Consider the following 26509-nt stretch of genomic DNA (forward strand, 5'->3'; position numbering starts at 1 on the left):
TTTTTTTTTTTTTTTTTTTTTTTTTTTTTTTTTTTTTTTTTTTTGTAGAGACAGAGTTCCACTCTGTTGCCTAGGCAGATTTCAGACTCCTGGGGGCTCAAATGATCCACCCACCTCAGCCTCCCAAAGTGCTAGGATTACAGGCATGAGCCACTGTGCCCAGGCTGAGCATCATCTTAAGATGTTCAAGTACTCAACAAGGGCTTTGTTTTATTAGTAACTGTCATGTGTCTAGGCAATGGCATCTGGTAGGTGTTTAAAAACATATTTGTTGAATGAAAGAATGAAGTCTCATGGAGGATGTTTTTCCCCTGAGATCTTAGTAGTCTAAAGACATTTTCTTGTGGACCTTGACCTGTACACTTGTTCCTTTTCCCCTTTGCATTGGCAGCTGGGAGGCTCACGCGTACATTATAGTCTATCTCTAGCTGTTTATAGAAGTTTATGGCATAGATTTTCTACTGACTGTAACTCTGACTTTAACTTATTTTCCTACCTGCTTTAATTTTTATGATTTATTTTTTAACTTGAAAATATCTATTTTGCAAACTACCTAAAAACATTTTGGGAACAAGCTGGGTAGGCAGAAGGATGGAGAACTAGAGAATGAGGTAATAAAGGAAGAGAGGGAGGTAGGGAAAGGAAAGAAGGGGAAGAGAATAGGTGGTGTGGGCGATGATTACATCTTGAGATACTCATGTACTCAAGACTCAGAGAACTTGTGTGTTCCCTCACACTCAGTGAAGAACTGCTTAAGGCCCTTTGTGGCCTGCATAGCCTTAGCACTAGGCCCTGATAGGTAGTATGTGCTCAATGAAATCTTGGCAATTTGAGTGGACATTTCCTGGGCTCACTGAATGTTTGTTGATTGCCTATTTTAGCATATTTTTTTAAATGTCTCTTAAAATGCTTGGACTTCTTTCTCTGTTTGGGAAACTGTGTGATACAATAGACTAAAATGAGTTCTGGGATCAAACAGAGTTTTGTTTGAAAACTAACTCTGCTGGCTGGATTATAGGCGTGGTGGTTCACGCCTATAATCCCAGCATTTTGGGAGGCTGAGGCGGGTGAATTACTGGAGATCAGGAGTTCAAGACCAGCCTGGCTAACATGGTGAAACCCAGTCTCTACTAAAAATACAAAATTAGCTGGGTGTGGTGGTGGGTGCCTGTAATCCTGGCTACTCGGGAGGCTGAGGCAGGAGAATCGCTTGAATCCGGGAGGTGGAGCTTGTGGTGAGCCAAGATCGTGCCATTGTACTTCAGCCTGGGCAAAAAGAGTGAAACTCCATCTCAAAAAAAAAAAAAAAAAACTTGGCTGCTGATTGGCTTGTGTCCTTGGCCAAAAGATTTACATACTCTCTCTTGGCCTGTTTCCTCATCTGTAGAGTTGGGATAATATTTACTGCCAACTCACTGGGAGGGTTTATTAAGAAGATGTATACAAAAGCACCAGCAGTCTCTGGTACAGAAGAGGCACTCAAAATATTTCAGTTCTCCAGTGCATTGGACACACTCATCTGGCTGACTCCTATTGGCCAAGTAGCCTGTGCTCTGGCTGCAGTGCTCTGCCTCTGCCTTGTGAGCCAGCTTCCAGTCTGGCTGGTCCAGGAAGAGCTGGCCTCCTTAGTCCCAGAGGTTGGGGAGCTTATTATGCTGAGTTGCTGGGCTTCTAGATAGATACCCATCCCCTCAGACCAGCAGATGAACAGTTTGTTGCCTGCCTTTCCCAGGTAGGCTGTTTCCCAGGCTGTTGGCCTGGGGAATCATGTATTCCAAGTCAAAAATTTCTGTCCTGTGTGGTTTGATTCATGATCTGAGGACAGTTCCAAATCTGTGACCTCGTAGTGGCTGAGTCAGAGTGTTGAGATTGCCATTCTTGTGCTGAGCTTGGATTGCCCAAGATGATACAAAATGGTCAAACCATGGCAGGATATTGCATATTCTTCTGTTCATTTGGCCCATTGCTATTCCTGGTTGCTGTGTCTATTCTTGCCACAACCTGTGTAGCCAGTGTCTACCATGTGCCAGGATTTTGGACCTTACAGGACATTGCCCTTTGCCAATGGAAAAATATGTTGCCCTGGACTTTAGGAAATGCTCCTGTTTTTTGAGGTCCTTTGTAATCATATTAGTTCTAAGTGGGTGTCTTGTCTATCATCTTAATTTTTTACCTTGTTTATGCTTATTAAGTGTTTTTATTAGTGACAGGTTTGTTGTCAAAGACCTGGGTTTTTTGGTTATAGTCTGCTACTGTTCTAGTGATGGCAAGACTAGTAATAAGCTTCCTGGTCTGTCCTCACAATTGGGAAAGAACCATCTTCTTATTTACATTCCAGAGTGGCCAGATTATAATTTTGGAATAGCCTAGGAAAGATCCATCTCACATAAGATTCATATGTAATCATTCAATACTCTTTGAACATCTACTTTGTGCTCTAGCTCCTGTCTGGGTTCATTGCAGTGAAGTCCTGTATTCAAACATGTTGAAGATTGGGCTGAATATTGGTTGGGCTCAGAAAGTGATCTAGAAATTTTGGCTTTGAAAAAAATATATTGTTAAGCGTTTTTGTTTGTTTTGATAGAGAGGACCTGCTGCTTTGTCTTTTAAAAAAATTGATAAATTTGGTTCTTTGAAAGTATCCATTCACTTTTCTCTACATGGAAATAATGAATAATGGTCTCTATGGGCAAACATATTTGAGAAATGTAACTCACCTTGTCTATCAAAGCACAGTGGGTGGTATTGGGGGTGTGCTATTCCTGAGTAGCCCAGCGTCAGCCCAGGCCCATCCATAATAGGCCTGTGACTCATATGTACCGGTCTCAATTCTGTGTTGTTGAACACACAATTTAGGTATTGCCTTATGTGCTATAGATGAAGCCAGAGCTGTTCTTATTGCCATGGTGGTTTCTGATTTCAAGATCTGTTTTTGCTTGCAGGAGCTGCTAAGCCGCACATCTCTTGAGACCCAGAAGCTTGATCTGATGACTGAAGTGTCTGAGCTGAAGCTCAAGCTGGTTGGCATGGAGAAGGAGCAGAGAGAGCAGGAGGAGAAGCAGAGAAAAGCAGAGGTGAGGGTGAACTTGTATTGTCTTAAGCTCAGACCTGGGAAGGCTGTCATAATGTGAATTTAGGCTGTCTTGTCAACTCCCAGCCTGGAAGCTATTGGGTGCCAGAAATATCTATACACTAGAGATGCAGTGATCTGTTAATACCAAGTTATCAGGTTTTGCTGTGGCCTGCAAATTTCAGCAATATCCAAACCACCCAGTTTTGGCTCTAAGGCTTTATCTGCCCTCAAACTGCTGACAAGGATGGGAAGAGAAGCAATAGTTGGGGAAGAATAAGACAAAATATGGAGGGACACAAGATGTCTTCTGTGAGAACCAAGGAAATGACGACGTACCAGAATGAAGTCGGCCTCCCAACAGGCCATTGTCACTAGATCCAAGGAGTCTGGAAACATTTCTTGATGTGCATTTCCCTGACGCAGGTGGAACCTCAGGTTATGTGTTTCTTTTCTCCTGATGGGTCTTATGGAGCGGCCATGTGAAGGCCTTCTCTTAGAGAATGTTTTCCTAATTTTGTTTTTCAGTCTTTGTATGCTATTGGCTGGAATATGCCAGACTTTTTTAAATAAATGTTTACAGAATTTTAGACTCAGACTCCTTTGAGAGCAGGCAGCCTGTTTTAACCTTAGATAACCGTCTTCATGTGCCTCTACCTTTAAGTTCTTGTATTCACACCAACAATGAGAGATATGAAAGAAGATAGGTTTTAGGTTTAGAAACACCTTGCTCATTTACTGACCCAACTACTTGTTAGCAGTAAAATGGATAACTGTGTGGTAAAGTCCAAATAAAATCATGAAAGTTAAGTACCTGTCATAGTATTTGGCATTTTGTCAGTACCTGGTATGTCTTCATCTCCTTCGTAGATTTAGGCCAAAGACAGATATTGTTCCCTTCTGATAAGTGCCAGCATTAGTGCATACTGAAACCTGCCATGTTTGCTGAGTAAACACACTGGTGATTAGAATATTTCTAATGTGCGAGCATATTCCTTGCATTGCTTTTGAGAACATGTTCATTAATTAGAAGTACAGTTGCCAAAAGAAGATATCCCCAATAAGCTGAGAACAGTAGCTTGTATTGATTAAGAGTCCAGGCTTATAAATCAGATCTCCTGGCTTTAAACTGAGCTCAGTGGCTTTGTGATCTGGGGCAAGTAATTTAACCTCCCAAACCTGTTTCTTCTTCTGTAAGATGGAGGTAGTAATACTTCCAATTTCTTTGGTTATTCTGAGGAGTGAATGAGACAATGTATGTGGAACTCTTAGCATGGTAATAGTTAGCTTTTATTGATCACTTACTGACAGTATTGTTAAGCATGTTGGAAATGAAAATGTAGACATAGATACGTTATTTACATATTGCAAAGTTTACACAGCCTGAAAGCTAATCTGTGTGAAGTGTTAGTTGAATTAAATGTTCAGGGAGAAGTAACTGAATTTTCTTCTGGTTTAAAGTTATTTTACCAGTGTTTCAACATGCCTGATTGTATGTGAACACACATTAGGACTTTGGGGGCAGAATTCCATAAACTCTGTGAGAAGGCTTAAAGTGGCAGACACTCAACTCAAAATCAAGAAAAAAAGGGACGAGAGAGACCTATGTCACATAACTTGAAAAGTCTAGGGTTTAAAAAATGCAATATGACGAGATCCAGGTAATCTCACAGTGTCACTAGAAATTAGTCTCAGTTGTGTCACTTGGTTCTGTTTTAGCCTTGTTCTCAAGAAGACTCTCCCCAAGTGGTGACAGAGATAGCCACTGGTAGCTCCAGAATGATATCCTACCAGCCAGGCAACTTCTGCAGTCGAAGAGGTGCTTTCTCAAAGGTTCCAGCAAAAGCCCCAGGAGTGCATCTCATTGGGTCAATTTGGGTCATATACCTGGTTCTACACCAGTCACCTCTGGGATCCGTGCATGAGGGGTGGGGGGTGTGAGTATGAAAGTCAGCCCATCTGTGGAAGTATGCAGAGTTAGCACCAAGCTGGGATAATGCAGTCCTTTTAAAGGGACATCAGAAAGGAAGGAGGGCTCCCGCTTCTGGGATAAGAAGCACTAACACAGTCATCTTACTGTTTGCTTTTTTCTTTCTTTTCTGAAGGATTATTTTAAATCTGAATTTTTTGTTTTGTTTTCATTGGTCTGTTCATGCATAAGGCAACGCATACTCTGGCCTCAATTCTACCAGATAACAGCCCTTCCCAGTGGCTAGTACAAACATTAGGTTTCCACGTGGAGGAATTCTGCAGGCTGTGCAAACCTGTGATAATCAGTGAGCAGCCACATGATCTGAAACAAATTCCTCATTCTTGTAATTGCACATAATCTTTGCTGGTATGCACAGAACTTCTACCTCTATTTGTGAGTATCTGGAGCACCAGGGGTTTAAAAACCACAGGGTGCTGCTTAAGCTGCACTATTGTCATGTGCATGGAGATGTTTATTTTGAGTGAGACATTTTGCTAGCTGAGGTCATCAGATGTTGTAATTGCATGAATAAAGGGAATGCTGCTTTCCATACTGTACTGCTGCTGTTTTTTTCCAGTGAATGTATTTAGCTTAAGGGCCCATTGTGTGTGGTTTGGAACAGGCAGGATTCTTTTTTTTTTTTTTTTTCCTTAGGTATGAGGTAGCCAGATTTGAAATAAACTTCCTCAGCTTAGCTCAGGCTTTATCCTCAAATTCTGTTTTATGTTTTAATGAAAAGAAGAGAATGCTGGTGGCAAGAGCATTGCAGACTGCTCCTTCTGCTCTGATTCTGATCGTAGCCCAAGCCAGCATCTTGCTGTTTAAGTTGTGGAAATGATTACTGACAGTCATTCTGTAAGACCTGAGGACTTGCAGGCACAGGTTCCTTGATGGCCAGCCTTGCTCAGGAGTGAGTAGTGGCCCAAATGAGATGTGGATGAATACTAGGTTTCCTGTTTACCTTTTCTCATTAGCCTTTTGCAATGGTTCAGGGTCATATGAGGGTACTGAAGATTGGATAAATAAGATGTACTCCTGAAAAGCAGGACTATGGAAGAATGATTGACATAGAAAGTAAATACCACAATAAGGGGATGGAGCATGAAAGAAAGAGATCCAGAGGTAAAGGGAAACCTGTGTATGGACACAGATCAAAGCATTGCATAGGCGTGTTGCTCAGATGGGTCTTCCCTGAGAAAGGAATCTGGCTTCCCCATGCTATGGGGGTGCCGGCAACCTGCAGCTGGACCCCACTGTGGTAACTGGAGGGTTCTGTGAGTAGCTGCCAGAACAGCCTGTTAAGAAGGGAGCAGGGACCCCAGATATGCTAGGAAGGGGAGTCAGCCCAACTGATCAGGGGTACATGTGAGCAAGAAGAGAACAGGAAAGAATCTTTAGGATTTCCTGCAGAAAATGGAAACATCTTACAGCACAAGTGATGATGTCATCATTTCTTATTTCTTGTGGTTAGGACCTTGGGAGAAAGGGATTCTGATTTCTGAACTGAGGCAACAGAATGATGGACTTGGACTACAGAGCAAGATCTGGGAAGATTGTGTTTGCTCAGAGATGAGCTGGCCTAATGAGGAGAGTTTTGTTATTCTTGCTTTTATTTTCTTTCTTTACTCATTTGCATCAATATAGGAAATATACTCCCACAATTCAAAAATCAAGAGTTCAAAGGGGCATATAGCAAAAGGTCTCATTCAACACCTGTCCTCCAGTCAGCAGTCAGGAACCAGTGCGATCGGTGTGTGTCCTTCCAGAGTTATATTATGTGTGGACAAGTACATCCATGTGGATACACACAGACACACACACTTCCCCTCATTTTTATACAGATATTCACTATTCTAGACCTTTCTTTTTAAATTTAGTAGTCTTGGAGTTCTTTTACACCAAGTATGTTTTAAAACTTCCTCATTCATATCTATGTCTGCATATTGTTCTATCATCCAACTATAGCCTAATTTATTTAACTAGTCCCCTCTCAGTGGACATTGAGGTGGTTTCCAAGTTTCTGCTATTAGAAATAATGCTGCAGTGAATAATCTTGTATATATGTAAAGATATTGATATGGAGTTTATGGGTCAAGGAGTATGCGAACTTGACATTTTGACAGATATTTCCAAATTGCCCTCTCTAGAACATAGAGGTTATATTCCCATGAGCAATGTAATGCATAAGAGTGCCAGGACAGTATTAAACTGAGCCTGAAAAAAGAAGAAAGAACTAAGTAAAATTGTATACAAGATTAACAGGTAAGATGGAATTGGGAACAACTGTGATTACAGGAGGTGCCCAGTCGTTTCACATAGAAAAGAACCACAAAGAAGAACTTTAATGGTTGGCAAAGTGTGATTAAAAAACAAAGTGAGCTGAGGTTACAACACGGGACAGCAATTATAACTTCATAAATGCCACCTAGACATCATGATGTGGGACCCAGAATGGAATAGAGCTACAAAAGGGTCTGCTTTATGGGAGGGAAACAGACCTGTTAAGAGAGGAGATGGGCCAGCCCTGGAGATAAAGAATTATGAAGCTAGGCCAGGTGTAGTGGCTCACACCTGTAGCCCCAGTACTTTGGGAGGCCGAGGAGAGTGGATCACTTGAGGTCAGGAGTTTGAGACCAGCCTGGCCAACATAGTGAAACCCTGTCTCTACTAAAACATATGAAAATTAGCCAGGCATGGTATTGTGCACCTGTAGTCCCAGCTTCTTGGGAGGCTGAGACATGAGAATCACTTGAACCTGGGAGGTGGAGGTTGCAGTGAGCCGAGATCACCCCACTGCATTCCAGCCTGGGAGACAGAGCGAGACTCCGTCTCAAAAAAAAAAAAAAAAAAAATTATAAAGCTAAGTTGAAATGCCAAGCCTGAGGACAGACATACCATAAAACAGTGACAACACATGGCTAAGGAGAATTAAGGCAGAGTAGCCCACACGCTGAGCAGAGGGAGGAAAACAGATGTGTTCCTGCTGCAGGTCTCCAGACTGATGCACACAAGGGGCAGTGATAGAGGAAGGGGAGCAGCAACTTACTTGGTTAGCTCCTAAATGTCTCCCAGCTGAATTCTGAAGCATTTGAATGTTTACTTGTTTGTTTTTCTCACTTGCTTATACTCTACTCAGAGGGTAGAAGACGAAACTAGGAAAACTGCCATTCTAGCTCCAATATTGAAGCAAAAGGAGGCACTGGTTTATGAAGTAAAAGTGATAGGTACCTTGAGAGAAAGTGGTCATTGTTATTTGAATGTTCACAAGGGTGAGCACGGAAAAAACTAGGCATAAACAGACATGCACTGTAGACTTGGGTCAATCATAACTCTGACAGTTTAAAAATAAAATGGATGGGGAACTCTCGAGTAGAGGAAGACCCAAGAATGTTGAACTACTTAAATATAATTCTGACTGTGCAATCTCACACATAATACCAATAAAAAGGAAGAGCTTAGAGGTCTCTTGAAAGGAAGTAGTTTTCAGAGGGGCTTGTACAAAAAGCAGAAAGGACATACGCTAAAGACAAAAGTGCACCTGCGTGACCAGTGTCAGGAAGGGGACATCCCAAACTAAAGGATAATGCTGAGGACAACACAAAGCCACACACACACACACACACACAACACACACAGAGTTACGTTCTTAATAAGAAAAACAAAGAAAAAATGGACTTGATTCCATGGATGCCTCTGACAGGTACAAAAAATTTAGGACAGTAGTCCCCCAAACTGCTTGCTATAAGTTAATTTTAAGGAATCAGTAAAATCAAATGTTTCTAGAAAACTGGAACCATTTCCTTCTTGATTTTCAAAATGGCAAAAGTGTGATAGATTCAATAAATTTTAGTCTATTGAGTTTGGGGCCAACTCTATGATGGTTTGCAAGAAGCTAGGAGACAAAATAGCGGGGATTGGTGTCCTCGAGGAGTGAGTCACATTAGATTGGCCTTACCGGTTTGGCCAGGAATGTGTCTTGTGGTAGACCAGGTAAATCCACATTTCACTGAAGTGTTGCAAAAACGTTGCTTGGGATAATCTTGTAGACAAGATGGAGGAATGTAAGATGAAGACACTGAAATAGCATATTGGTGTCTGACTGAGTTCAGAGTTTAGGTACATATTGTCATGGATAAGTGTTATGTGTGCCATATGTCGCCTGTGCATAGGTGCTGACACACTGGGTGTTTGGGTAAGGGGAGTCAGTGTGTGTATCATGCATACGTGGAGAGGGGATGTGTTTGTGTGTGTGCCCTGGTGTACACCCACATCTGCTATTGCTTCTGCTTGGATGAAGGGTTTCTTCTAGACTCCATATCTCGGTGTTGACACAACAGTATGGCACAAAGGAGCCGTTGGGGATTTGTTCGAACTGCCAGACAGGCACCTGGATAGGGCAGGCCTGAGGAAAAATGCCATGTCTTTTGGTTCTGGTGAGGAAAGTGGAGGGCTGTCGACAGTGACCACTGGGTGCCACCTCCTCCCTGCCCCATGCACCTCTGTGCTGTTCTCTTAAGGAGTTCTGCATCTGAGAGCTGTCTGACCTGGAGCGCTTTTCTCTTCTTTCTTTTCCTTCCTACAGTCGGTTCTGAATGTGATCAGTGAGCTGCAGGAGCAGATGTGTAGGCTGCAGCTGGACATCCACAGGCAGATTCAAGAGCGCCTGTTACGCAGTAGGGACCACCCTGAGGAGGTGGCGGCCAGCGACGGTGTGGCCGAGTCCCAGTCCTGCAGCCAGGACTGTGCCTGTTGGGAGGGGTCACCTGTAGGAACCACACTTAAGTATATCAGAGCATGCGTGTGTGGGGCATTTCACTCGTGGAGGGGCTGGGGTTTCTCCTAACCAGAACAGAGTGCAGTGGCTTGGCATGGATCTGTTGTTACCTCTGGGCAGAGCTTGGACTCACTCAGTCCTCTTGGGATGTGAAGTGAGCTCAGTGACCCTCACTGAGCAGGGTCTGAGCAGGTGAGGCCAACCCTCAAACAGGTGGCACTCATCTCCTTAAGGGCTGGGAATGAGGTGCACCAGGTGCTCTGAGTGATGGGGCATTTGTGCCACAGGAAGCCTCATGGTTCCCCTTCCCACGTATATGACTCAGATACTGATTCCTCCTCCCAGGCTGGGAGATTAAACAAAGTTTTGTTTCACATGTGTTGTTTTTTTTTTTGAGACGGAGTCTCGCTCTGTCGTCCAGGCTGGAGTGCAGTGGCCACATCTCGGCTCACTGCAAGCTCCGCCTCCTGGGTTTACGCCATTCTCCTGCCTCAGCCTCCCGAGTAGCTGGGACTACAGGCGCCCGCCACCTTGCCGGGCTAGTTTTTTTGTATTTTTTTTAGTAGAGACAGGGTTTCACTGTGTTAGCCAGGATGGTCTTGATCTCCTGACCTCGTGATCCGCCCGTCTCGGCCTCCCAAAGTGCTGGGATTACAGGCTTGAGCCACCGCGCCCGGCCATGTTTTTTTTTTAAGGAAAAAAAAAAGTATTATGAAAAGAATCCTTTCAAGTTTATGTTTACCCCCAGTGAAAAAATAAAATGCGAGTTTTCATGTGCTGTGAATAATTAAGTCATCATCTGAATTTCCAGGAAAAATCCCCCCCACATAATCACATCAGGCTGATTTTATAACCACTGGGCCACGCGGGGCTGTATCTGATTGGGACTCTGGACTTGGCTCTCCACATGGGGATGACCTGGTCCTCTGTGACTTTGCTCATGGCAGGTGATATCAGCTTCAGCAGAGACAAGCCTATGCCTCCAGGGAGGCCTACTGTTGAAAAGGACTTGGAAGCTCCCCAAGAAAAGACTGAGGTCACAGCAGCCATGAGTAACAGAGGGTACCCTGGCTCTGTAGGAAGTTACTATGGTCCTTACTCAATTAGAGAGCCTGTTGAAAATGTAGACATAGGTGTTGGGGGGAGGGATTCGGTGGGAAAGATTTCCTGCTGCATTAAAGGACAGGGGGAAAATAGGAAAGTCAAGATGTAAATGTAGATTTGGATAGAGAAGCCTTGAGAGGGTGTTGGCGCATGACCTATGTTGAGTAGGTTACTCTAGCAAAACTTTTAAAGGAAGGTAAAATGTGCGTGTACTCATGTTGGTAGTCAGTGATGGACAAGTAACATGGAAGGAAGAGGATGTTCTAGAGGTCACAGAGCCTGGAGAGGATGATCGCTGTGTACCCACAGTGGCAGCTCCTCAGGCAGTAGGAACCTGTATACTTCTGATTCTGGTATCAGCTGGCCTGACACCCTCTCCCAACAGACTGAGTAGCCTGGCTAGGACACAAGGCTGAGCAGAAGAACCCCCAACTTGTGGGCATTGGAGCCTCTCAAGCAGGGCCAATAATGTTCTCAGAGAATGATTCAGGGTCTGCTGCAAGTCAAAGCAGGTAACTGAGGCCTTGATATCCAGTGATGCGGATCATGGATGCAATAGCCTTAGCTGAGAAGTTTCCTTTTCCTTTTTTTTTTTTTTTTTTTTTTTTTTTAAAGCTGGGATTACAGACACTCGTCACCACACCTGGCTAATTTTTGTATTTTTATTAAAGATAGGGTTTTACCATGTTAGCTAGGCTGGTCTCGAACTCCTGATCTCAAGTGATCCACCCACCTTGGCCTCTCAAAGTGTTGGGATTACAGGCGTGAACCACCGTGCCTGGCCGGAAGTTTTCTTTGTTTTGTTTTTAATGGGCATCAGCAAATGCTCACCTCAGCTAGAAGGCAATCTTAATAAATGACCCTACGAAATTCAAGGGTAAGCAATGTCACTTCGTGGTGGATTATCTCAGAAGGCCAAGACCTCCAGGCCAGTTAAATAATGACTTGAGTTTTATGTGTGCATTCATTGACAAATTGTGCATACCTACTATGTGCCAGGCACTGCAAGATAATCAGAGGTTAGCAAATGCCTCATGGAGTTTACAGCTTAGGAGGAGAGCTAGCTGTTAGCTGTCATACAAATAAATATTTAATTGCGTATTATGTAGGAAGTACAAGAGAATATAGCAGAGGGGACTGATATAGTATGGAGGTCAGGATAGATTTACTCAGGGAGACCTGAAGGATGGGCAGGAGTTAACCTGGCAGAAAATTCCAGACAGAGGGAATGTTACCTGCAAAGACCTAAATTGGAGAGAGGAACTGAAAATTATTCATGTGGCTAGAGCATAACTAGGGAGAAAGAGTGATCCAAGAGGCAGGCAGGGAGGTGTCAGGTCATGGGTTGAAGTTTATGAGCTTTGAGAAGCATGGGAGTGCCGTGATCTAATGTATGGTTTGATCATATCACTCCCCTAGATGCCACGGGGTCAACTGCTTTGAGAGGAGCAAGACAGCCGAGAAGCAACCAATGAATTGTCCAGGCTGTCAGTGCTAATTGCTAGACCAGAGTGGTGGTGCCTGAGTGGGAAAGAAATGCGACATTCAAGTCGTTTTCCTGGAAGTAGAATTAATAAAACTTGGGGATGAATTGCATACATAGGGGAGGAAGGAGAGGGAGATGCTGAGGATAGATCCTATGTTTCTAGATAAGCCGTTAGATCAATGGATATGGCATTTAGTGAGATGAGAGTAACTAGGAGGGGAGTTGAGGATTCCACTTGGCACATGACAGTCTGGAGGTGCCTGTTCAGCATCCAAGTGATGTTAAGTAGGAAGTTTGTTGTATGAGACTGCAGTTCAGAAAGCCTATGGAAATAATTATCTTTATGCCAATTCTTCTGATGGGAGCTAGTCAGCAGGACTAATTGTCTGTTAAGGGAATCATGGTTCAAGATAACAGTGCTTAGTGGAGTCATCTTTATAGAAGGAGTAGTTTCACAAACAAGGGTCCTGGAGTCAGAATATATGGGCTTGAATTCCATGTAAGAGAAAATTGTTTGTGTCACCTCCCCACTCAACAACCTTCAGTGACTCACTACTATGCAAAGAATGGCATCAGAACTCATCATATGTATTCTCATCCTCAAGCCTTTACCTTAGGGCCTCACCTTAACTTCCCAGCCTCATCTTCCACTGTGTACCTACACCCATACTCAGCTCCAGCCCCATGAGTTAATCTCCCTTTCTGTCTCCTATCTTTACTCCTCCCTGGATGCTTTCTCCCTCCCTTCTTTCTTCAAACCATTATCTTCCTCTGAACTGGAACACCCATTATGGCATCTATATTTGGCCCTTAACGTTTGTTCCCTTAGGGTTTCATTTTTTTCCTCTTGGAGGCCTTCCAGGATCATAGGCCCCTTCTTCTATCTTCCTTCACTCCCAGCACAGAGAGATGCTCCCAATTAGCCTGCTTCCTACTACTTTGCATCACAAGGAAGAAGCTGCCTCATTTCAGCAGCTCTGTTCTTCCCACTCCAAAGCCTCACCTGCCTGCCTATACTCATGCGTGTGATGCTGGCATATCCCGCAGAGGACACAGATGTCAGAGAAAGGGGCAGGCAGAACAGGTTCTAAAACTAAAAGGAAAGTTTTCACTGTCTTATGTCTGGAATGCGCTGGCCTTTGTTTTTTAACAGCCATACAGCTTTCCTGAAACAAGGGACATGTTTAAAGATTAAAGCTGCTATATGGAGCTTGATGTGGTTGCTGCATCCCCTATGCATGAGCTTAACCAGGTTGGCAAATCGAGAGCACATCTTTTAACCATCAGAACTTTGTCTTTCTCCCTCATCCCTCTAGGAGTTACTGCAAGAGCTCAGGCACCTCAAAATCAAAGTGGAAGAGTTGGAAAATGAACGGAATCAGTATGAATGGAAGCTAAAGGCCACTAAGGTAAATGGCACTCCTGATGCTTATGGAGAGAGTACGAGGGCCTTGTGGAGAAGGTCTGCATTCCAACTTGGGGGTTTCCAGTAGCCTAAGTTTGAAAATGCAAATCAACCCTCCAGTGTGGACACACAACAGTGCCCAGATTGTGCAGCAGACAGACTTGATCCAGGAAAGATCCTCATGGAGAAAGCCTGTGAGATTATGAATTGCTCAAGTGTAGTAACCCAGTCTGCTTCCTCTCCCTGCACCCCATAACGCCTGGCTGAAGCTGGACCAAGAAGGGGCTAGGAGTGGGGGGAGCAAGTGAGTGGCAAGCAGTGAGTCATGAGTCCTAAAGCAGATGTTGGATGCATCATTTTAAATTCAGTAGTCCCTTCTAGAATCAGTTTTTCAAAAAATAGGCATGCTTTATATTTGGCACAAAATATAATCCTAAAAATGATATAAGCTTCGAATTATTTCTTCAATCAAATCATGTTTCGCTTAAACTAGGGAGCCTGCAATTTAAAGGACACCAAAAATAAATTCTATTGTGAAATAAATTTCTTCCCTCCCCCCTTTGTTTCTTCCTTCTTTTGCTATACTAAAGTGCAGAGATCAAAACTAGTGGGTTACATTTAGCCCATGAATTTTTTTGGCCTGCACATTGGGTTTTAAAACGGTGAATTGTTATTTAAATTTCAGGAAGTTTACATTAGGCTACAGTTAGGTTTCCTTTGGGGAGTATGGGGAGATGGGAGGCTCACACCTGCCTTCCCCTACTGTGTCTGCAGTGCCACCCAAGGGCATTACTGGATCATTTTATTAGAGTTTTCTTAACTTCTACTTTGTATTTTATTTTTTGTGCAAGTTAATTGCTAATTATTATAAAAACAGTAACACACACTGTAGAGAATGTTCAAAACATAAAAAATTAAAGGAATCAAAAGCACTCATACCACCCAGGTACTACCAGTGCTAATATTTCCTTCCATGTATTCTCTTCTGTTTTAGGTCTGTGTTAGGCCATTCTTGCATTGCTACAAGTAAATAGCTTAGACTAGGCAATTTATAAAGAAGAGGTTTAATTGGCTCAGGGTACTGCAGGTTTTACAGGAAGCATGCTGGTCGCATCCGCTCAGCTTCTAGTGAAGCCTCAGGGAGTTTTCAGTCATGGCAGAAGGCAAAAGCAGGAGCAAGTGAGAGAGAGGAGAGGAGGTGCCACAAACTTTTAAACAACCTCATCTCATGAGAACTCACTCACAATTGCGAGGACAGCATCAAGAGGGTGGCACCACCATTCATGAGAAATCTACCCTCATAATTCATTCACCTCCTATCAGGGCCCACCTCCAATACTGGGGATTACAATTCAACATGAGATTTGGCAGGAAGAAATATTCAAACATCAGGGTCTCCCTATCTCTGTCTCTTAATTTTTATTGTTGATAATTTATATCATGCTATTATTTAAAATTTTATGACTTCTCATGTTATCAAAATAAAGCACTGAACATATGTAAATATGTAATCTAGTGTATAAATGTAAAATAATTTGATTAATCATTTTACAGATAATGAAATGGTTGCACAGAGAGATTTAACTTTCCCAAGATTTTACAGCTATTTGGTACCAAGCCTAGGCAATCAGACCCATCTGTGTCCTGGCCTGTGTGTATCTGAGTGTAGTTTTGTATGTGTATGCTTCACAGGCACCAGCTCTAGGGGCACTGGTTTTGTCCAGTAGCTCAGAACCTTCCATCACAATGCCCCACTCAAACAAGCCCTGTCTTGGAGAAACCTTTGAAGCTGTACACCCTCTGTCATAAAACCAAATAACACTTTTCTTTTTAAATTACCCCAGCTCTTTGCCTTGGCATGTAGACCTTTGAGATGCTACCTGGCGTGGAGCACTTCCTATGTGCCAGAATGTACCAAGCTATTTGCACACATTTGATCATATAATCCAGAAAATCACCTAGTGAGGTATATGTTTTTTATTCTCACTTGACTGGGAAGGAAACAGAGGCTCAGCGTGGCCAAGCTGAGGTTCACATCTGGGTCTGTGTCATTCCTGTGCCTTCATGTTGTTTCCAACATCATCATGATTCCCTGCAGAGAAAACCAGCACTGTTTTTGGAAGTCTTTCACTTTTCTGCTTAAGGCCTCTCAGTCCCTGAAGGGGATTCATCTCCCAGTGCAATGACAGTAGGGCATGGTCCCTGGGTTTAATGAGGCACAGCACCTCCAGGGACCCAGACAGTAGCATACACAGTCAAGTAGGTCTCTGGACTGTTCTTGGCCTTCCCAACTGCGGGGACAGAGATCGTTCAAAGGATAACAGAGCCCCTATAGTGTCTGGCCTATTTCTGTGGAAATTGGCACAAGGCAGGTTGGACGCAGTCACTTGGTCTGTAGGGTCCATGGTATATACCTACAGGACCTCCCCTAGAGGCAGGGCTCAGGAAGAAGAGCCCTCATAGTGCCAGGTGCTAGATTCTGTCTTGATCAGTCCACACTGCTGAATTCCCAACTGTGGGGCCAGCAGACAAGCATCAGGTATCCATATTTCTGACAGAGACCAGTGCCCATCCTGTCCACAAAGAAAGGGAGAAATGGGCGTGGAGAGATGCAAGAAAAGTTAAAGGAATATCTTTCAAGAATCATCTGGCCTTTGTAGAAATGGAGATTGAGAGTCCCAAAGCTAATATCTTCAGAAGCCATTGTCACCATGAGTCATAAGCCCCATGGGCATCTTTGCCCTGAGTGAGCTCTGATAAACTGCTCTATAGCTGCATGTCTCAGCAAGCAGGTTGCACAGCAGGACCCAGCTCTTGGCCTCTGTGAGTAGAGGGGCAGTGCTTCATTATGAACTTTGGAATAAGGAAACCCTACCCCTTGTCATCTCTTTATATGGTCATCCCTGTCCCATTTGGGGGATGTTAGGGAAGGTGATTCAGAAACCCTTGAGGTGGGCTCAGGAAGCCCAAGCCTGGTAAGAGTGGCCTTCATCTGTCCTGTTAACTCAGAAGCAGACATGCAGTGGTAGGTGGAGCCCTGACACTGGAGAGAGCAGGCAGGCCAGGGTTTGCATCCTAGCCTGGTCACCGAGTAGCTCTGTGACTGACACAGAATCTTGTATTACTCCTGTTTTCTCCCTGATGACTTACGGAGATATTGTTTCCTCAGGTGGTTTCTTGTGAGGATTTGATGTAAGAAAGTGAGCGCAGGGGCTGACCAGGGTGGGTGCTCAGTCTGTGTGCTGAAACTGAACACAAGGCCTGTCCAGCAACAGAGTTGCCAACAGGGCCAGTACTCACTTAATTACTTGGGGTTGTTCAAATATTAACTTGGGCCTTTGTGGAAATGAACAGCCTATACTATGACCTTGAGGATCAAAGGTGGGACATGATAGGGCCAACACATGGGGAAGGGGTGGCCAGAAGAGAAGCCTTTGCTGTCTTTTATTGACCAACTCCACATTCGATGCTCATCCCTTTTCTTACCTGGTTTGATGCAGAGAGAATTGAACCAATTATCCACAAAGAAAAGAATAGGATGAGAGGAGCAAATAGCAGTAGCATTTATTGAGCCCTTAGTATATACTAAATATTGGACTAGGTCGTTCATAACCATTATCTTAAGCCTTATTGCAGTCCCATGAAGTAGGTGTAGTTTTTCCCATTTTATAGGTGAGCTGAGACACAGAAAGGTTAACTTACTTGCCCAAGGTCACCCAACTAAAGAGAATCAAGGTTTGTTTGACTCCAAAATCCAGGTACCTCTTGGGACAGGACCTATACAATTCTGATCTCCTAATGAGTATGGGAAAGCATGAACAACCACACCTAGTGTTGTGTGTGAAATTTAACCTGCACTACTTAATTGCGACATGGGAACCAACTAGTGCAGCTGCCTGTGTGTGTGCAAGTATGAATGTATGTGTGATTTATGAGCTGTGTATACATGCTTTTTTGCTAAAGTATGTAAATTAAGCACTCCTCAATGTTTGTACATCTATATATGAGTGAACGTGCACACATGCCTGGAGGTTGGAGAGAAGCAGTGACTGTGCCCAAAGGGTAGGAGCGTGTTGAGGGAGGGAGCCCTTGGCTTACCTTTTCTCCACCAGTGGTGATTTGGCTTCTGCTGTATTTTCTGTGTGGGTTGGAAAGATGAAAGCTGCATGCACTTGTTACAGTGGTGTCTCTAAATGTTACTGCATGAATATCTTGGGAGAAGGAAGACCACATCCAGAATATCCTCCTCTGCACCAAGGACAGCCCTCCCATTGCACACAATTCCAACTCCTCATCACAATCCCAGTCCTCACAGGCCAGGGAAGAGAAAACCTGGTCAGGTAGGAAGATGCAGGGAAAGAAGCACATTGATGTCCAGAGCTGTGGGGGAGGGCCAGGATGGCCTAGAAGAGTGAGTTCAGTCAGCAGAGTTCTACCTGTGGAGAGGGCAGTGAGCCCCTGCTACTGCTCACCTCTTCTCCTAACTCCTGATGCACCCTGGTGCCTGATGGGCTCTGGACTCTGACGAGAGGCACTTCATCATGATTTGGCAGTCCTTCTGACCTGGTAGGGATCCTCTGTTGCTTTTCCAGGCTGAAGTCGCCCAGCTGCAAGAACAGGTGGCCCTGAAAGATGCAGAAATTGAGCGTCTGCACAGCCAGCTCTCCCGGACAGCAGCTCTCCACAGTGACCACACAGAGAGAGGTGACTAGCTTGACTGTGACAAAATGCAGTTGTCTGGGTCCCTGGGCCTACTCTTATAAGTGAGCATGTATTTCTATAAATGAGTGTGCATATGCTTGTGTGTGTAGCCATGCTAATGGATATGCATATATGTGTGCAAGCATGGCCAAGTGAATGGATGCACCAGTTTGTGTGTTTGTGTGTGTCCCTATAATGTAGCGCTATTGTGGAATCATTCCCATGGAACTCTCCCCTAACTAGAAGGCTTTTTTCAGATGCACAGAAGTTCTGTGCAGCCACCTCTGGAGCTTTTACTGAAAATGCAGGAAATACCTAACTCTCTCATTTGATTGAAAGGCCTTACTTCTGTATCATCACCAAAGGGGAGGCTTTAGCAATTTATTCAGTTGTTTCATGGATATCTGCCTGATGCTTGTATAAGGCCCTGAGATGACAGAAACAAGTCAGTTCTTTTTCATTCTTGAGGTTTCAAATCTTACTCTCAGAAACACCTTTCCTGGCCACCCTAACTCAAATAGGTGGCCCCAGTCCTATTATTCTCTAACTCAATAGCCTTTCTTTTTCCTGCCTAGCACTTATTATAACTTACCAGTGTTGTGTGTTATCCCCACTCTGGGGCGAGGACTATATTTTTCTTGTTTAAGAGCATATCCACAAAGCCCAGCACAATATTTGGCCCATTGTAGAAATATTTCCCTAAGAAATATTTCTTGAATAAGTGAAAGGATGGTGAATGGTCCCTGAGGAGTTCAAGTCTTGCTGATCAAAAATAGAGGATAAATCCTCAACTACTGTAATGAACACATAAATCTTTATGGCTGTTTGCCATATATACAAAATGATCACACACCTTTCAACTTCTCCACTCACTACCAAGCTGCAGAGCAATGCTGAAGATCATATAGTCCTACGGGTTGGTGTCACTACCTAGTCACATCCTGGCCTCAGCACTGCTTAGCTTGGATCCCCAGCTGGGGTGTGGAAGCCATGCAACAATGGCTTAGGCTGGAGAAGGAAATTAGTTGTCAACATGCTCATCCCTCTCCTAGCTTTTCTCAGTGTCCGCCCAAGCCATTGGCTGTGTTGCCTACCTGCCAAGGCCTGCTTATAGAGGCTGGGTTCTCCTAAGACACCTTGGACTATCTCTGATGATAAGCCGGGACAGAGAGTGCCCCATGTCATGACTTCTAGGCCAGGCAGCCTTCCCAGTCTACCCCTCCTCTCCCCAGAGTCTGAGCCTCCCAGGCCCTACCCCACTCCATTACTGGGTACTTTCTAGAGCTGGTCCTTGGGTCATTTGCTGTCGAAGTTAGCTTCTGACCAGTGGATCAGGGTTTGCCAGTCTTCATATGGAGCTTACTGCCCTCCCCAGCAAAGTGAGCTGCAGAGCTGATGTTAGCTACCCAGAGCCTAAATAATGAGCAAGCGATTATCCACTTTATTCTGAAAATTAATCTCCACAACTATTTACACAAAGTCCATAGATCTACTGTTGCTATTCTTGTTAGATGTAACAAGCATCCCAAAAGAAAATGGGAGGCCTATATATTCCCTTGACTCCTGTACTTTTTTTTTTATATAGACAACCCTATTCCCATTTAGGAAGAGGCATAGATCCTTCTTTGAACAATCTAGCTATGTGCCAATTCCTAGAATATCTGGCAAATGACCTCCAGCTTCCTTTGGCTCTCCAAAACAGTTAAGGAATCAACAGAGTCCCTGTTGGGTCCAAACTGAGAGAAGGCTGCGGGTTTTCCACCGCAGACCGACAGATTTCTCAGCCCATAGGGAAATTCTGGTTCATGATGAAATAAGATTGTTTATCCTTAACCCAGCATTTGCATATATGTATATATCCCAATACATCTAAACATTTGTTAGTCAGTTTTGACTATATCATTTCAAATTAAGCCAAGTACCAACTCTTTTACATAATTTTTATTTCCCAGTCTTCACTCAACTGTAGATTCTTTTAATGTTAAATTCTCCTCTTCCTACAATTTGTCAGACTGTATGATTTTCTTCAAAGCCAGCCAGAAGCCCAGGTACATGCCTGCTCAAGTTGTAAAGCATAAAAATGTCTATATTCTTAGGAGATGTTGGTTTTGAAAGATTTTTGTCTTCCTCTGTGTCACCTCGAGTACATGGGCATTTTGATTTTGCCCATAAATGTCTGTAAAGAGAAGATAGCATACTGGATTCCTTCATTTAGTAGTCTAGCAAATATTTAAGGAGAACAAGTCTGTGGCAGACACCATCCTGGCCTCTTTAAAGAACTAAAAGAGCCATGTTCACATGGAAAGTCTTCATTTGAACTTGGGGGGCATCATAGCAAGTGTGGATAGCTGTTTGCATTTATATAAATAATTTTTTCTATACCTGAATTCTTTTAGACCAAGAAATTCAACGTCTGAAAATGGGGATGGAAACTTTGCTGCTTGCCAATGAAGATAAGGTAAGATGGTCATTGGGTAGCCCTGTCTTTTCCATGCTTACATCCCTGGCTCTGTTTGGTCCCTGCTGGTCTCTGATATTCTGGACAGGGCCATGCTTATTATGCCATTGACATAGGGGTATGTCAGGAGAATGACTTATGCCTCCTAGAGACCTGGCCTCTGCCACCTGTTTTTGGCTTTGAGAAATGGAAAGTTTGTCTAAATGGAATCTCCTAAAGGCAGATTATAGCCCTGCCTGTTCCTGCTGGTGTGGGGGGAAAAAATACTGCTGCTGCTGTGATCACTGCCAATATCATAGCTCTTGCTGGAATTCCTAGCAAAATAGCCCCCCCAATCTCCCATATGCATGATCTGACAATAGAACCATCATAGAGACACTTGGCAGCATGCCGTGCCTCCGTTTATCCTTTGCATCTAATTTTGGCATAGTCATAAATAGCCACCTCTATAAATAAAGAGTACCTGGCTGGTATAAACATCATCTCTGAGGATCACAACCCTTCATTTTACAGATGAGGAAACAGACTCAGAGTGCTTAAGTGATTTGGCCTAAGGTCAGGTAACTAGTAAATAGCATAGCCAGCTTTCACACCCAAGTTTGTCTATGACCTGTGTGGTCTCCCAAGTTCCTTTCAAGGCCTTTGCCTTGAATGAAATGATCTCCTCTGGGAATTCACTCTGCAGTATGAGGTATCTCAGACTCCTAGGGAACAAATGAGTATATTGGGATAAATATGACAGCTTTATTTTAGTCTTTTTTTGTGTCGCTCCAGTGGGCAACACTAGGACCAGGAGGCAGATTTTAATGACCACTTCAGGAAGGTAGGAAGACAGTGAGTTTCATGCTTCTGAAAATGTTTAAGCCCTGTGAAGGGTGTCTCAGATGACTCACAGTCTTCAGGTAGAGTCGTGAATGCCTGCAGATGCCTGTGAGGCAGACCACTGAAATCCCAGCTCTGTGGAATGGGGCCTGGACACTCTTTTCCTTTGGTTCCACGTGGGATTTCTTCTCCTTGTGCCCAGAACATAGCGTGGGTCCCAAAATGAAATCATCTGAGCTGCCAGCGTAGCATTAATCTAAATCTCTGCTCACACTGTGGCAGGACCATCGGATAGAGGAGCTTACGGGGCTGTTAAACCAGTACCGGAAGGTAAAGGAGATTGTGGTGGTCACTCAAGGTAAGAGCAAGGGCAATCCTATCGTTGTCTCTGAAAGATATTCTATCAGCTGTGTTAAATCCAGGGGCAGTCCTGCTAGCAGCCGTTTCACCTCTATTTCGGAGAAGACTCTCTACTGGAGAACAGAGCTGTTTAGACTTTTCTGCATGATGAGAAATTAGCAGTTGTTGATTTCCAGAAATATTAACAAATGGAAGTCAGTTCAGGGCCTTCAGGGACTATCCAGATCACCAAGAATATAAAGCCTGTGAATTCCCCACCCTTGGAGGGTCTCTTATGCACATTCCCAGGACACACCTTAGAGGCAGCAAGTACAATTAAACCTGGATCAAAAATCAACTCAGTGCTGTCATTGAGGATTGGAGCTCATCCACCTCCTAGAAAATCTAAAGCTCTGCAGCAGACTCAGAGGGCCCTCTGGGAGCCTTCTTCGAGTTGCTGGGTCTGAGTTGCTATAGGAAGTCACAGGACAGAGAGAGCTGCTGTGTTTTATATTTGCTGCCCAGACTGAATGCAACATGCAGGCAGCATCAGGATTCTTATGGGCATAGTGGTGCATGTGCCAGGCTGTCTTCACTGTTCATGCCATTGACCTGGGCTCCCATCATAGATCCTGAGGAAGCAGCTATTTCACAGCACAGGGCTGCTTTGAAGGATATTCAGGAACCTCTGATTCTGGCTGAGCTTCTGCCTCTTCTTGGGAAGAAGCCAAGCCTCTGCCAGGATGTGGCTGACTGGTCACTGACCAGGGCCTCTGCCAGCCCTCACACACAGCCCTCTTTTTTTTTTTTTTGAGATGGAGTGTCACTCTGTCACCCAGGTTGGAGTGCAGTGGCACAATCTCAGCTCACCATCACCTCTGCCTCCTAAGTTTAAGCAATTCTTATGCCTCAGCCTCCTGAGTATCTGGGATTACAGGCACCTGCCTGTAATTTTTGTATTTTTAGTGGAGATGGGGTTTCAACATGTTGACCAGGCTAGTCTGGAACTCCTGACCTCAAGTGATCCACCTGCCTCAGCCTCCCAAAGTGCTGAGATTATAGGCGTGAGCCACTGCACCTGGCCTCACAGCCCTCTTTTTAAGATCATGGATCAAGTCACTCTCAGGGCTTTGATTGCCTGTAGCTAAGGAGTGAGAAGTTTGGAGGCAGGGGCTACCTTACCTCTGTTCTGCAAATAAACTTTGACCTTGAAATGATCCTGATGCCAGCCCTTGCTCAGATGCCCTGAAGATTCTTCAGAATCACACTCTTACTGTCCCTTTATATAGTTCTTAGTCTTTCTTAATGAAGGCGATACAATGTTAAAATTTTGTGGTATGATTATAAGTTTCTAAACAATTCACACAGTATGAATTCAACAATTCGCTCTTACTGCATTAATGCTTGCAGGGCCTTCGGAGAGAACTCTCTCAATCAATGAAGAAGAACTGGAGGGAGGTTTCAGAAAGTGGAACACTACAAATAAGGGCCCTGAAGAATTATTTAAACAAGAGGTACTGTGTTTCCATCCATGATGTAGGGTTTCAGCAGCTCCTCCAAGCTTGCCCTGAGCTTGAGGGAGGATCTAGTCAGACATGTGTCAGGTATATATCTTGGCAGGTGAATACTTAAATTTAATAAAGTGCCCCTCAGGCTGTGGTGGGGATAGGGGAGCAAGAGGCTGAGGCTCTGGCCTGTGCTCTGGTTGGAGGCAGCATGGTGGATACTGGAACTTTCAAGGATAGGAGTTCTTCTTTTTAATCAGGCTGCTAGTTTATTTTTATCTTTTTTTTTTCCTCTAGAATGTAAGCATAGACCAAAGGTGGTGTTTGATTTATCTACCACCCTTTCTCCAAGGTCTGCAGTAATGCCTGATACCCAGTAGAATTTAACAAATATTTGTTGAATGAACAAACATGTCTTGCTCATTTAGAGGAATTAACTGCAACCTCTGAAATGCTGCATTCCTTCTTGACAGATATGCCCTTCAGTCCCTATAGCCAGGACACAGATTTTCCTTCTCATCTATTTCGTTTGTTTAAAATCTGGTCCTATTGTATGACTCTCTCTAGACTTAAGCTAGATACAAATAAACAAAACCTCAGGTGAAGGAGGGGCTTCAGCCTAGGGTCCAAAAGATTCCTGAAACTTCAGACTATCAAACTGAAAAGAATCTTAGTGCTTCAGTTCAACCTTTTTAATTAAGGAGCAAAAGCATCATCCAGTGAGCCAGTTATTGACTCAGAACAAGCACACCAGATTGCTGGCAATTACAGAATAGCGGTGTCCAAGTCTTACTGTATACCTCCATGTGGTCACTGTGATGAACACTCTACCTGGCAGAATCTGGACTTGAACCCAGGTCTGACCACAAAGCCCAGGCTTTTAAAACTATACTGTAATGCCAGAGTTGTTCTCATAGTAGACCAAGAGGATGCTAGGATCTAGAGAAAAGAGGCAGTACTGGAGACTGTGTTCTTTCATAACCACCATTAGCTCAAGGTGGCTCCGCCTGTGATGCTAGGTGCACTACTGAAGGCACAGTGTTGTGCTAGGTGCAGTACTGAAGACACGGGACTATATTCTTTCATACCATCATTAGCTCGTGGTCATTCCACTTGTAACGTTCTTTCCTTTCTTGCCTTAACCAGTTTTCATTTCTCAAAATTCAGCTCAGCTGTTCTCCTCTCCAAAGCTTTCTCAGCTTCCCACCAGTGAGAGGGAGCCTCTCTCTCCCACTATTCCCATATTGTGTTACAGGTGTTGGAGCCAAAAGAACATTGCACATTGTTCTGTTCTCCTAGTTTACTTGTCTGTCTCCCAGATGTGGGGAGTGCTTGCTCCAGACCTGGCACAGGGCCTGGCAGGGAGTAGATGTTGCTGATGTTTATTGGGTGACCATATCAAATGGGATTCTCTCATTGAAAGCAACAAAATTTGGCTCTGGCTAACCTAAGCCAAAAGAATTGTTTTAAAAGAGTGTGCAGTGGCTTGCTGAATGAAAGGAAAAGCTGAAGAACCAAGCTCAGGAAGGGAAGGAGCAGAAAAAGCCCAAGAACCCAGGTCTCAGGACTCTACTGCTGGGATATGAACATGATCTAAGCTCTAGGGCCCAGGAAGGAGAGGCAAGCTGGCCCAGATGGACTGATAGGCCTACCACGCCCCCTTGGCATCTTGAAAGAGCAAGGCATCTATAATGATGTATCCACCATGGCTGTACCCAGGAAGGAAATGTCTCCCTAAAAGGAATCATGTAAAGAAGGGGGAAAGATGGTGGGTGGTCCCCAAACAGACTGTCCTCTACCATGACTCTTCTGTCTCTGGTGCAGATGCCTCCGAGATGTAGCTCTCCTACAGTGGGGCCACCTCCATTGCCACAGAAATCACTGGAAACCAGGTAAGAGGCCTGGGCATTTCCCCACAGCCACTGTGCTCTCAGGCTTGCCTTGGGGCTGCTGAAGTGGATGGTGAGGGCCATGAATGGTAAGCATGGCCACTGCATCCTAGGTGCACCTGCCCATCTGTTGTTAGGGCAGTTACAAACCAGGCCTACCTCTTTTGGCCACAGAAGGGCTTCTCATCCTTCAGGCTGAGGGTGTGGATCATTGTCACTGAGAAAGGATCTGGCCAGGGATTGGAGCGTCAGAGGAGAGGTGGCTGCAACTCATCTGTGTCTTACAACAGCTCCTCAGAGCTGAGAACATCGCGTGATGTATGTTGCTTTTGTCAGCCTCTGCTTCCTGCTCTTAGAGCGAATTTAGCCCTTTGGCAATCGAAGCTCTCTAGGGATGGTCATGTCTTCTCATAGCAGTTGGTGTAATTGCTTTAGGGATGCTTCACAACAATGAACTAATAATGGGCTCACCTCTGAGGTCATTTGACTGCCATCTGTCTTGTTCCCTCTAAAATAAACCTAAATCTAGTTCCCTAGGCCTGCACTTTAGCACACATTTTGAAATTGAGCCCCATGTAAGGGTAACATGGAGGTTTCACTACAAAGAGCAGGCTGCCTTTCAGCTAAGGTGTTGGGGCAGATGACCACAAGCATCACAGAAACTCCCCAGAATGGTGCTGAGTCTCCAGAGCCTGCACTCTGAGTCCACTTTCCAGAAAGCAGTTGTTCCCTTGAGCCTTTAGCCCAGAGGAAAATGGTAATGTTAAAGAAGTTGATCAGGCAATCCTTAGTTTTGGAGAATAAGAACTGTGGTTTATGAGTTCACTGAGGGAAGGTCAATACCAAGGAACTCAGACTGACCAGATTTACAAGAGACTAATATTTGTTTAAATGATGACTTATTCGTATAAACTGAGAAATATGACTGCCAAGGAGACTTGGCACAGGTTACCCTTGTGACCACTGGTGGCATTGCCTCTTGAC

At 44.2% G+C, this 26509-nt stretch overlaps 1 protein-coding gene and 1 long non-coding RNA gene across 14 annotated transcripts in view; one reads left to right on the plus strand and one right to left on the minus strand.

Annotated features, from left to right (window-relative positions):
• The window catches only part of PPFIBP2 (PPFIB scaffold protein 2), a 147985-nt gene that overhangs the window by 93243 nt on the left and 28233 nt on the right, over positions 1-26509 (plus strand). For 8 of the 13 annotated variants that reach the window (XR_001889103.1, XM_017891642.1, XM_017891647.1 and 5 more), the window contains 8 exons: positions 2943-3074; positions 9625-9807; positions 13723-13815; positions 18404-18515; positions 20909-20970; positions 22075-22150; positions 23542-23645; positions 25461-25528. Coding sequence is in view for 12 of the 13 variants with exons in the window: in XM_017891642.1 (XP_017747131.1) it covers positions 2943-3074; positions 9625-9807; positions 13723-13815; positions 18404-18515; positions 20909-20970; positions 22075-22150; positions 23542-23645; positions 25461-25528 (830 nt within the window). In the remaining variant the exon portion in view is untranslated. The remainder of the gene's footprint in view (positions 1-2942; positions 3075-9624; positions 9808-13722; positions 13816-18403; positions 18516-20908; positions 20971-22074; positions 22151-23541; positions 23646-25460; positions 25529-26509) is intronic. The other 5 variants (XM_017891648.1, XM_017891650.1, XM_017891651.1 and 2 more) reach the window with 1 other exon arrangement.
• On the minus strand, positions 15780-25910 carry LOC108541889 (uncharacterized). The gene is made up of 4 exons (XR_001889104.1): positions 25685-25910; positions 18284-18436; positions 17910-18143; positions 15780-15903 (listed from the first exon to the last, which is right to left on the minus strand). It is a non-coding gene; the product is annotated as an uncharacterized LOC108541889 (long non-coding RNA).

Source organism: Rhinopithecus bieti, unplaced genomic scaffold (genome assembly GCF_001698545.2).
Source record: "Rhinopithecus bieti isolate Rb0 unplaced genomic scaffold, ASM169854v2 scaffold_21601, whole genome shotgun sequence".
Classification (NCBI taxonomy): Eukaryota; Metazoa; Chordata; class Mammalia; order Primates; family Cercopithecidae; genus Rhinopithecus; species Rhinopithecus bieti.